The following is a 12,964-nucleotide window of genomic DNA, read 5'->3' on the forward strand; positions in this document are numbered from 1 at the left end:
CTTGCTCTAAGCTAGAACCAAAATCACTATGCAACCACACCCCACCGTCAGATATCGAACCTATACAAAAGAAAAATTTTATCCATAAAACCAGTTTGATTTGTTACTAAAAATATTATTGTTTATGCAGAATTAATATGCACCATAATTACCGATGTCCACCCATTTGAAAACATAATCTGCATCACAGATTGCCATAAGAACGATTGAAAAAAATTTCTTGTAATTGAAGAATAGAGAGCCTGAGTTTTTTGGAGCCTGAATTCTTATATGTTTTCCATCAAGTGCCCTTATACAATTAGGGAAGTTCCACTTCTCACAAAATCCATCAGCTACATTACGCCAATCTTCTCTCGTCATGGGTGGTAAATATATTGGCTGTAAAACTTTTATGATTGTATCACATGTCTCAGGGATAATTTTATACATTGTTGATCGACCAATACGGAAAGACCATTTTTTTGACCATGTACTGTCAGCGTGATCAAGGTATCTGAAATACATTGAGAGAACAGTATATTAAAATAAACTTTTCATATTGATGAAAAAAATACTGATCAAGAAAATATTGACAAGAACTTTACATGATGAATAATACTGATCAACATTATTAAATCAGTAAACTAGTAACGATGCGCATTAATATTTTTTCAATCTTACAGTATCGGTACTATTGGTCGCGTTCAGCAGATTCAACTGTCGCGGAGCAGATCTGTGAGCGCTCGCTGCCATTGGTATATTCTTTTCGATCATCCAATAGCAGTGAGCGTTCACGGATCCGCTCTGCAACAGTTGAGGCTGGAGTCACATTGAGCGGAAATCTACAGCGGAACGGACAGCGAGACCAATCACAATCGCAGAAAGTAAAACAGCGGAATAATTGTAGAGTTCTGATTGGTTTCACTGTTCCGTTCCGCTGTAATTTCCGCTCAATGTGACTCCAGTCTGAGTCTGCTGAACACGATCATTGACAAAATTTGAGCTCAGTTTTATGGTATGGAGCTCAGCTATTAACCATTACATGGTCAATAATACTGTCAATACTAATAAATACTGACACAGTATCATTGACAGTGATCAAAAATTCTTCACTCATGCATTGAGCATCTGTAACATAGGATATCGTAATGGTAGAACATATTGATGCCCGAGAATGAAAAATCCAAATCACTGCAAATATTTTTAATAATATAAGATTGATAAAGGACTCTTATTATAAACATAAACGAAAAAAGTTAAAAGGACGTTGTAAGAGTCAAAAGAAATAATTTAAAACAACAATTAAAGAAAGAAAAACGCATATATGTAATAAATTAATTTCAAAAGAAAAAAAAATTTTTCTTCGAAGCTGTACATTAAAAATTAACAATATAAAAATACTTGTTTAAAATTCGAAGATGTACATTAAAAAATAACAATATTCAAAGACCTGCTTAACGAACGTTTCGACTCGTGGATTGAGTCTTTTTCAAAAGCGCAAACATATTCTTAAAGTTAAAATTCTTCGAATTAATTCTGCGAATCCATCTTCATCAAATCCAACTATTGTTCCTCTAGCGATTAGTAGATCGTAAGAAAAAAGTCAGCTATAAAAATTATGTAGATATGACAAGCTTTAGAATCAAAAAAATATTAAAACCATCAAGAAAATTGTACGTTAACAAAAATTGTAACAATATCAAACCTTTGGAGATGGGCAACATTATTCAAAGATCTCTAGATCAGTCAGTACACTACGCAATCTATTCGTCAATGTGTAATTTTTAAACGTCAAAATTATAAAATTGATATACATTATTCCGCAATTAATAAGTATGTGACGCCACTATGAATGTTCGAAGATAACTGATACAGAATACAACATGACAATGTCAGACTTTGTTTATAATCGAAGAATATGCTTCGTGGAGATCTATCGTGTCAGATTGTAAGTTAAGACTGTTATTCTGTCTTTTAATATTCAACATCTCAGATACTAAACGCTTTTTGTAACACGGTTCTTCATCAAGAATTTCCACTTCATCCCAAAGAAATTCATGATCATGTTGCACTCTATGATCAGTAATAACCGAACGTGTAGATGTGTTATGTCTAATATGATGCCGATGCTCTGCGATTCTGGTTTTTAACTGTCTACCAGTCTGACCGACATAAGACGCATCACAATCTGCACATGATATCTTATATACAACATTATTCTTCGTGTTTTTCTGTCGTATGTCTTTCTGTACTTTTATGTATTTGCTCATCTTGTTGGGACTGTGATAGGAAATCCTGATATCATTACCATTGAATCTCTTAAATTTATCTGTATGAAACGGAATGAATGGTACCGTAAGCCAATATTTTTTTCATCAAAGTTGTGACGTGACATTTTGTCACTCGGAAAAGCAGCATAATGCGAGATCCTGGGTCCTTCAGGGTCAACGGACAAGCGCACAAGCGAATGTGCGATATTATTTATTATTCTTATTTCCTTTTTGCGATTATTGTATTACTTAATTTTATTCTTTTTCTTGCGATTATTGTATTATTTTTCTTTTTTCCTTCTTGTCGCTATTTAGTTAAGTTTTAGTTAATATTAAGACGATCCTGAGCTCGGATTTTGCCGGTAATTCACGATCAGAGCTGGTGGCTACGCTGTATTCTTGTGTTCGGCCGCCTCACCTAGAAGAGAGAAGACGTCGCCTCCCACAAGGAAGAGATTGCTGTATGAAGAATTTGGCTGAAGTCACGAGAAGCGCGGCACACGCAGGTCGTATTATTTCATATTTATTATTAATGTCGCTATTATTTGGTGGATTATCGCACCCTCATTGCAGACGCCTCGGAGAGAGACGTCAGCTGGGAACGGACTCAAAGGCAGAACATCCGCCGAAGCATCGTGTCCCACAACGATCGATGGAAGATCGTCAAGCGACAAGGAAGCATTTTCGGACTTTTGGAAAAGCGCGCCACAGCGTAAAAGGATTCGCGACACGCAAGGACCCGCGGGATTCGTCGCGGGGTCGCGCGGTCGCGGCGAGCCAATTAGAGCAAGCAGAGGCCGATAAGAGAGGGCCTGACGACCTGCGTGAATCCGCGGAAACTTCCGATCGGCACTTCTGCAGTGACCGACCCTCTGGAAGGACGCAGGATCTCGCCGAGCCTAATTAAGTCGAGGAATCGAGAACCTTCGTTGAGGACGAGTATCGTTGTCGGCTCTCGTGTGAATCTCGGAAGCAGCTGAGGAGGAAAATCTTGGTGAGGCGAGCGTTATTAGTTGTATTGTAAAGCCACCGATCGCGTAATATTTTGTGAGCGTATCGAGCGAATCGCGTGTGTGAGTTCCGCGGGTTTGATTCAGCCGATGTCGTACCGGCAAAAACTAACGCCATTGCTATTATCGATAGACGCAGGCCGTTCGCTCGAATTAAGGAATTTACATGCTCAGAGTTATCGTTATTGCTCGCCCGTGTCACTGCCAAGTCATATCGTTCGTATTTCTTGTTAAGATTCCGGTTTGTTTAAGAATTAGAGTCGAGCCGCGTGTCACCGCTCAGCATTAGGCTGTCGGTTTGCGGGAAGTTCCGAGAGTCGGACATTTCTAAGTACCGTCGACGACGGCCTTGATATAGTCTCTTCTGTAATAAAGTAAACTTGTCGTAGACGCGCGACCGTGGAATTCTGTAAACTGCGTCAACTCATGTATCGACGCGACTTGAATAAATAGGAAACTCTTTGTCATTGTTAATATTAATTGCTGTCTGATTATTTCTGTCTGCCTCTACCTCGTTCTCCGACATTGTTCCCCGCTCATCGCGAACCACCCCCTCTGCCAATTTCGTTGGCTGAGCTAGCTGAGCCTGTCCGTCGCGAATTCCGTTGCTCTGTAATTTCTTTGTCCGAGCGTAACATCTTAATATTTAGTGCGAAGAGTGGCACGCTCTCTCGTGCCTGGCGCCCAACGAAAATTAGTACGGCTCGAATATCGTAGCACATAAAATTTAAGGAAGAACCGCACTTTTGCTAATTACATTATTGTGTCCATCTTTTGAGCTATCGCGTAAAAAGAGCAGCGGATGAAGTGACGAAGTTGTGCCGTTCCTCAAAAGTACGGTCACAAACCATATTAACCACACATAATTAATAATATAGTCAATATTTGTTGATATAGATGGTAGGGGAACCTGGTGTTCCTTTGACCAGTTATACCTTTAACCATTTGAATTTATAAAGAATCTATTGGATATTTGTAAAAGTAAAAATAAGTAATTTGTAGTATGAGCATCAGAGATATATATTTTATAACTTACAATCATAATAATAAAGAGAATTATACTCCTATAAAAAATAATTTATTGTTTTTAAATATTCTAATGATGAAGTAATTTCAATACGCTTTTTAATTTTATAAAATGTATGTATATGCATTTTGTCTTATGTTGGAATTGCTTTTTAAAATGTTAAATAGATATTCAGAAAAAGTTATTTAATATCGTCAATCTTAACTTATAATTTATAAAAGTAATCACACAAAATATAACTTGTACAAGAAAAAATGTCAAAATTGGTCAAAGGTTCATTCTTTTCCTATTATTGGCCGTATGAGGTCCCTATATTATATACTTACCCCAGAGTGACAGCCAGTCTTAATTCTGGTGGGAATGGACGTCTTTTGCTACGTTTCAATAGATAAGGCTTTGTCTTCTCTAAAAGCCAATCAAACTGAGCAGGCATCATACTTGTATAATGATAAAATTCTTCATGGTCAGTATTCTTCAGTTCTTGGAATAATTGTGAGAAGTCTCCAAGTTGAGAAAACGTGTTATTGATTGGCCGACGCCACCATCTAGAAAAAAATAAACAAATTGTAATACTATTGCAATCAGTAAGTACAAAATAATATGCAGATCATCAAAATTCGGCAGTAGTTATACTAACCTCCTTCTTTAACTCCGTTGTGACTCCTTTGTATAATATAACATAAAATTATAAATGCACTACGTTTGTATAAATATTATAATTAGTAATAAATCTTCCTCATCCATTATATATCAGTTGCTTTATCTTTATTATCCTCCTTTTCAAAGGACTAAAGTAAAAAATAATAAAATATCAAAAGCAGTAAAAAACTAGCACTCATCAAACTAGCAGTACATAAAATATGCAAACATATAGTCTTGTTGTCTATCCTGAGAACTGCCATCTTTCTGATTGGCTGAACTGTTATGATCCAACGATCTAATACGACTTATTGTAGATGCAAATTTTTTAAGATTTATGACTTATAATTGTGACTTAACACTTATGACAAGTGATTAATGACTTATGGCTTATTGTAGAAGGCCCATGACAGTTTCACGCGACATCAGTCGCGTCTTCCGATCGAGATTCGATACTCCTATCGTTCGAGATTGTCGCACGAATCGCATTTGTCGCTCTCGTGACGCGCGTGCGCAGACTTCGATGCGACACGGGAGAGTCTCGTGCTATTTATATCGCGAACAGACGAGCATTTCACACAGTTTGTTATCTATTGTGACTAGTAATCGTTCAAAAATGTTTATCCTGATAACAGAAAAACGTGACATTCTCGCTTTTACCGCTGAACAACTGCAGTACATACCAAGGATCGTTTTTCTGCGAGATTTAGAAAATTATATAGAACAGTTGTGGGATCGATTACTCGATCATATAAAAGCCGATACTGAGGTGAAACGTTGTCGTACGTGTTTCGAGCATTACAATCTTCCGGATCAACAAACGCATATAGACGGTCCACCGCCTTTTATCAAGAATTGTGTCCAATATCTCACAGATATGAAAAAAACGAAATGATATCTGCGCACGGCGAGGGTTTACTGAACGCAACGATAAACGCGCTTCCATTTGAATTACATATACCTGGATATCAATTTTGCGGACCTGGCACGCGACTCGCGAAACGATTAGCTCGCGGCGATCGAGGCATCAATCAATTAGACGCAGAACAATCAATCAATTTGTCGCGAACACGATATCGCGTATTCGCAAAGCAAAGACCTAGCCAGTCGACACATTGCTGATCGAGCTCTCGCCGAGAGAGCACGACAGCGTATTACAGCAAGCGATTCGACGTTCGGTGAGAAAGCCGCCGCGACAGCCGTGTGGGCAGCCATGAAGGCGAAGACAAAATTGGGCATGGGTGTGAAGAGGAGGAAAAAGTCGAAGAGGATTTTATCTGTAGCGAAACGCGGTGGTTTCCTACCGATTTTACCAGTGTTGGGAGCGCTCGGGTCTTTGATCGGAGGAGCAGCTAGCGTAGCGAAAGCGGTGGGTGATCGTAAAGCCGCTCGACGACAACTCGAAGAATTGCAACGTCATAATCGCGCGATGGAGGGTCGCGGTCTGCACATTGCACCATACAAACGCGGCGGTCGTGTGAGGAAGAGGTCGAAGAAGGTAAAAAAAAAACATGGAAGAAAACGATAGAAACTCTTAGATTACCGATCTCTGGCACCACAACGAACGAGCAATTGAGTCGTTCGGCGTATCTTTTAAAATTACCGTTCTTCAGAGGTGTATTCATGCGCGATGCGATACCCGCGAAATCACGTCGTAACGAGTGCGGTATCGTGAACCTCGACGATTCGACAGCCCCCGGTACACACTGGGTCGCTTACGCGAAGAGGGGAGACGAGGCTGTCTACTTCGACAGTTTCGGTAATCTCAGACCACCGAGGGAACTCGAACGATATCTCGGAGGTAACATTACGTACAACAGACGATCATATCAGTCGTACGATCAAAGCATTTGCGGTCAGTTGTGTCTGCGATTTCTCTGGGAGATCGATTGGAAGAGGAAGAAGCTCCTCGCGTGATATATTGCACAGCGATCCGAACAGTCCTGCGGTAACTTTCGTGCTACGATCATGTCGTTGACTCTCACACTAACGGGAAGAAACAGTGTCCTCGCGGCGAATTATTTCCCCGCTTTGGACTTGAGCGATAGCGAATACGAATTGGGTCTTACGAATTTCGAAACGTACAACACGATACCGAACGTCACCTCCTCGAATAATAAATTCCACTTCGACACAGACAACATTACGATCACGATTCCCGTAGGTTCGTACGAGTTGAACGATATCGAAAAGTATCTGAGGACCGCTATAGTTCACAATACATTACCGAGTACTATCAACAACGACGAACTCGAAGAATTCGACGAGATAGATCTAATATACGAGGACGAAAAAACTATGGAACGGGCGAAATCTGTATTGATTCTTTGCGCGAACGAAAACACCATGAGAAGTGAGATCAAGTGTGAATATCTAGTGGATTTTTCCAAAACGAACAGTATCGGTTCATTGTTGGGCTTTTCGACGTCTCGCGTGTTACGACCGAACAAGTGGTATGCGTCGGACGAAATGGTGAAAATTATGAACGTGAATATAATTCGCGTTGAGTGTAACATTACCTCGGGTGCGTACAACAACGACAGACCGGCACATACGATACACGAATTCGCGGTGAACGTTCCTCCAGGATATAAACTATCCGTTACTCCAACGCACGTCATTTATCTCCCGGTCATCGCACGAAACATTACCGATATAACGATACGTGTAGTGGATCAGAACGGACAGTTGATCGACTTTCGCGGCGAAGAGATATCGATTCGACTTCACATACGACGTAGACGTTAGGGGATACTATGTTCGAAGGCGGAAGATGCTCGTCTTGAACGATTCGTACGACGGAGTGAACGCATCGCAAACGTCGACATTGTGACAACCGTTCAAAAATCGATACGACCGAACGAAAAGACGAAAAAAAGGTCGATTAAACGCCACGAACGTCGCCTTTCTACGATTTCTCGGATTCGTTGTGAGAAATGAATCGTGATATCCTGAAGATCGGAGGTGCTGCGATCTTCGACGATCGCATCGTTAAAATAGAGACTCACACTTACAATCCGTACGCTAATACTACATTCGGATACAGCGATGAAATACGGATACCGATTCAACATCAGGATCTCTACACGTTACCGTGCGAAAGTTTGCTCTACATCGAGGGAAAATTCATTGTGCGAAGGAAGGAAGGAAGTACCAACGAACCACCGAGACTGTCGAATAATTGCGTCGCATTCATGTTCGACGAGATTCGCTACGAATTAGACGGAGTGGAAATTGACAGAAACAGAAACGTTGGTATTACGAGCACAGTTAAAAATTACGTTTCGTTGACAGTTGACAGAAGCAGAACGTTGGAGAATGCCGGATGGCAGCTTACATTAGGTCTAGACGCATTATTAACAAGTCGATCGATAACTGAAGATTTTAACTTTAGCGTACCGCTTAACATACTTCTGGGATTTTGCGAGGATTACAAACGTATAGTGATAAACGCCCGACATGAACTAGTCCTGATACGTGCGCGTAACGACAACAATTGCGTTATCGCGAGCAACGCAGACGACTATACACTCACGTTATCGAAAGTGCAATGGAAGATGCCACACGTGGTACTGAACGACGTCAACAAATTGTCACTTCTGCGAACGTTGGAAAACGGACGGTATCTCAGCATGGGATTTCGATCTTGGGATTTGTACGAGTTTCCTCTACTTCAGAGCACGACCAAACATTCGTGGGCTGTGAAGACAACGTCGCATTTGGAAAAACCGCGTTACGTGATCTTTTCGCTTCAAACTGGAAAGCGAAACGTACTCTCTAAGGATACCACTCATTTCGACGCGTGTGCTCTAGTAAACGTAAAACTATTTTTGAACTCTGATTTTTTCCCGTACGATGATATGAATTTGGATTTCGAACGTAATAAATTCGCAATACTATACGACATGTATGCAAAATTTGCGAAATCGTACTACGGCCACGAAACATACGAAGCTTTGTTGTCCGTCGCGCAATTTGTTTCAGCCGCGCCGCTCGTGGTGATCGATTGCTCTCGTCAAAACGAATCTGTGAAAAGCGCTACCGTGGACATTCGTATCGAATTCGAATGTAGGGAAAATATTCCATCGGGCACCACGGCCTATTGTCTAATTATTCATGACAGAGTAATAGAGTACAATCCATTGACAAATGTCGTTCGTAAGATTATATAACGATACACGTGATTATGTTTTTCTCAACTCAATTTAGACGATTCCATATGCTAATGTAAGTTTTTCCTGTATGCTTTACAAAAATAAACTGTATTTAAAAAAAAAATGCACCACGTTCATTGACACTCTTATCTTCTCGTTTCCTGTATCTATTTTTAGACACTCTTATCTCCTCGTTTTCATTTGTCTATTTTTGGACAAAACATACCACTCCTCTCTCCGCACTCGCAGTATGCGATTAATAGTCGAACCGTACGTTTCCGCTGTACACGTACGCCGCGATGTCTCTCGCTTTCCTCGTCGCTTTCCTTTCCGTAACGATATCCGCGTCGACGCCGACGATACAAAATTTAGTAAACACCGAGGTGATAGAATATCTGCAGAAATATGGTTACCTGAACGAGGTGGACGTAACCACTCACACGTCGATCGAAGATGAAAAAATTAAACAGGCTATCGCATTATTCCAAGAATACTATCAAATACCAGGTAACGGTGCGTTGAACGATAATACATTACATCAAATGCGACAACCGCGATGCGGGTTACCGGATATGTCACACCAGGAACAAAATAGTGTTGTAGCGAAATGGAGAAAAATGCATCTTACGTGGAACTTCCACTTGGCAGACGCAGATACATTGAAAACTACGGCACACGCATTCTCCGTATGGGAAGCGAACACATCTCTAACATTTGAACGTCAAACGTCAAATCCAGACATTTTAATATCGTACCGCGGAGGATTTCATACATACGTCGATAGCAGACGCAATGAGATCTGTTCCGGTTTGTTCGACGGACCTGGTGGAGTACTCGGACACGCGTTTGCACCTACGAACGATCTCGTGCAAACCACAGAGATACACATAGACGGATCGGAACATTGGCATATATATTTAAACGAAAATGTACCAGACAACAAAGTGCATTTGCTTTACACGTTAACGCACGAGATCGGACATTCATTGGGAATGTCGCACAGTACACATAGAGATTCCATAATGTTTCCTTACCAATAATACCGTTAAACTCAGCCTAGAGGACAGTTTAGCTATTCAACGTCTGTACGGAATAAAAAAAACCTAATGTAGTACCGAGTACACGATCACCACCGGTAACAACTGACACAACGAAAACAACATCAAACAAAAGAGATCTGTGCGATCTACAGTACGTAGACAATGTACTGGTGTTGAATCATCGCATTTTCGTTACCTATCGAAACACCATGTGGATGATAGACGTTAACGGTAAGAGGTATAAGGACCAATCGCGCTAAACGATTACCTTCGTTTTCTTCCGGCGAATGTTTCCATAAACGCTGCGTATCAACGACCATCTGGAGAAATTGTAATATTCGCGGATAATCAAATTTACATGATAGACTATCCGAGTTTACGATTGAAGGACGGTTGGCCGAAACGACCATTCGACTTAAAGTTACCCACGAACATGCACGTTAACGCAGTATTGGTCACCAATAGAGGACAAACGTACGTGATCTTCAATGACGATAGCGTAGCATTACTGAACGAATGCGATATGACCATTAACGGATATCACACGTTACAGTCGATATTTCCAGGAATACCGCCATCTCCTACTCTAGCCTTCCGATATATCGACGGTTCTCTTTATTTCCTACACAGACGTCAATATTACAAATTTAACGAATTTACCAGAACGGTAACGAATGCTGATAAATTCGACATGAAAATACTCAACGTTAATTGTCCCACAGATGGATTACTCAAGCAATTGCAGGATCTTCTTACTCGACTGCTCCAATCAAGTAATTCACTCACAAGCACCGCGTTGGATACAGAGGACGATTAACACGACGTTTTATGTAAAAAAAAAATATATATCACTTAGATAGATACGCAGAAGATCAGTGTGAAAGAACGAATCGTTCGAATAACATCGTGAGAGAGACATGTACGCGATTTCAAACGACACCCACGACGACACTCGACATCTCATCGAGCATACCAATGGAAAAAAGGAGAAAAAATCCTACGAAACGAACAATCGATAAAGACGATGTGACGATATGGAAAACGGAACAGACACGTAGGTATTATTTTTATTACATTTTTTCTTATCTAATTATTTTTTTCTTTCGTTGCAGAACAAAAGTAGTACGCATCTTGGAAAGAAGATATCCTTTGACTGTTACAGGATACAAGAATCTGACCGTCGGTATCAACGTTAAATTGCCCTCCGTGGTGACTATCGTTCTTGGAGACTGTCACGGCAAGGAGATGTTCCTCTCACCGACCGTATGGAGCGAGCTCGTTGAAAAAAAAAACGTCATATTACCGCTTTTGCAATACGAAGAAACCAAAGGAAAACGCACGCCACCGCCGATGTACATCGGAGACATGACGTTGCGTTTCGGTCGAATTAACAGTATACCGATGTTACGTCTGGATTCATCGTCGTCTAAAGTGACCTTATCCAAAAGCACCGTTTTCAATTTGATCAATCTCGAATATTGCGTCAATCGTCTTATTTCCTCGTTCAACGCTGTAACTGATACCATCGACAAAAAATTCTCGCGTCTTCTCAATATCGCGACCAATGTGAACGATTCTACAAAATTACCAAGAACCATGTACGAAAACGAATCTTTCGATCGCAACGACATAATCGATTGCGAACTGATCGCACTGATCTTCGGACAAAATTAAAACGCTTTACGAATAAACATTGTACTTTCACATGTAACAATAATCGAATAAATATGTTCATTCAGTTGACAAATAAGAAAATAATTTTATTCATCCGATCCTACCGATTACGCGTTGATAAAACACCGCAGACGAAGATTATATACCGATTATGCAATGTTAGGTATGATTAAGTGGCAAAAATTCTCACGACAGCGTATCTCATCGCTCGACATTACAATTAGTCATAACATTCAACGCGACCTTTTGACTCGAGATTACGAGTGCATCGCACTCGCGTGTCTCCGGCGCGCGACGTCGAATAAATTGATTGATATATTAGTATAAATAATAAAACAACAATAAATATTCTGAAAAATGAATAAATGATTTCAAGGGTGATATGAATCAAAGGTATTCCTTTATTTTGTTTTTTTATTATCTTGTTTTAAAGACGAACTATTGTTAAGCGATGTCTAAATTAAGTATTGACTAATTAAAGGAATAAAATAAATCATGTAAAATAAATAAATATCTTTTCACTAAATACGACATCGGATGTGACTTCTTGTATTTACGATTTATTTCCTTAGACTATTTCGCAATTTCCGCAAAACTCGATCGAAGTGGCATCGCGACATGTATTTTTCACGTTTTTCCGACAAAATTACATATCGCGTTATGAGTTTTTCGCTATTTTTTTTCCATCTTTTGACTATTTAAATAGATTGAATCAAATCCAATTTACATTAACGATCTGAACGTTGAGTGTTTTGTATCTTTAATTTTTTGCAAAATGAAGGAACTAGAGCCGATTAAAAAACAACTATTCGAAAACGACCAAGAGGAGGAGGAGGTTGTGGAGATGGAGGTGGAGGAGATGGAAGAGGACTACAACGCAGAAGAGGAGGAGATGGAGGATGATCCTCCTCATACACCCTCTCCTACACCCCCTCCTACACCCTCTTCTGTAGAGGAAGAAGAAGAGGAGGACGAGGAGGAAGAGAACGATCTTCCTCTCATAAATTTCGACGAGGTCGACCCCGACGAACTAGTTCAATTTGTGATGGACCTCCTGCAGGTGGATGATGAGGAGGAGTTATGCCTCCTCCTCATCTGCCTGCTGGACGAGGAGGCTGAATAGGTTAGTTTATAATATACTACGTATAAATATCAACAATGCATTATTAAT

General features: G+C 40.3%; 2 protein-coding genes across 2 annotated transcripts; one reads left to right on the forward strand and one right to left on the reverse strand.

The window, feature by feature from the left end:
- Positions 1–1,871: 1,871 nt before the first annotated feature.
- LOC108778119 (uncharacterized) lies at positions 1,872–4,719 on the reverse strand. Its single transcript, XM_018545218.1, has 2 exons — positions 4,613–4,719; positions 1,872–2,274 (listed from the first exon to the last, which is right to left on the reverse strand). The coding sequence occupies exons 1-2, from the start codon at positions 4,717–4,719 to the stop codon at positions 1,872–1,874; spliced, it is 510 nt and encodes a 169-aa protein (XP_018400720.1).
- Positions 4,720–7,861: 3,142 nt separating this feature from the next.
- On the forward strand, positions 7,862–9,097 carry LOC108778120 (uncharacterized). The gene has a single exon (XM_018545219.1). It carries the CDS (start codon positions 7,862–7,864, stop codon positions 9,095–9,097), a length of 1,236 nt encoding a protein of 411 aa, XP_018400721.1.
- The last annotated feature ends 3,867 nt before the right edge of the window (positions 9,098–12,964 follow it).

The sequence above is a fragment of the Cyphomyrmex costatus genome, unplaced genomic scaffold (genome assembly GCF_001594065.2).
Source record: "Cyphomyrmex costatus isolate MS0001 unplaced genomic scaffold, Ccosl1.0 scaffold481, whole genome shotgun sequence".
Classification (NCBI taxonomy): Eukaryota; Metazoa; Arthropoda; class Insecta; order Hymenoptera; family Formicidae; genus Cyphomyrmex; species Cyphomyrmex costatus.

What these genes read in the sequence shown, in the direction of transcription:
- LOC108778119 (XM_018545218.1), bottom strand. Translation starts at nt 4,719, where the DNA reads ATGCCTGCTCAGTTTGATTGGCTTTTAGAGAAGACAAAGCCTTATCTA. An exon ending in AGACTGGCTGTCACTCTGGG is followed by an intron (nt 2,275 to 4,612) that starts GTAAGTATATAA and finishes TAATGATATCAG; the next exon opens with GATTTCCTATCACAGTCCCA.
- LOC108778120 (XM_018545219.1), top strand. Translation starts at nt 7,862, where the DNA reads ATGAATCGTGATATCCTGAAGATCGGAGGTGCTGCGATCTTCGACGAT.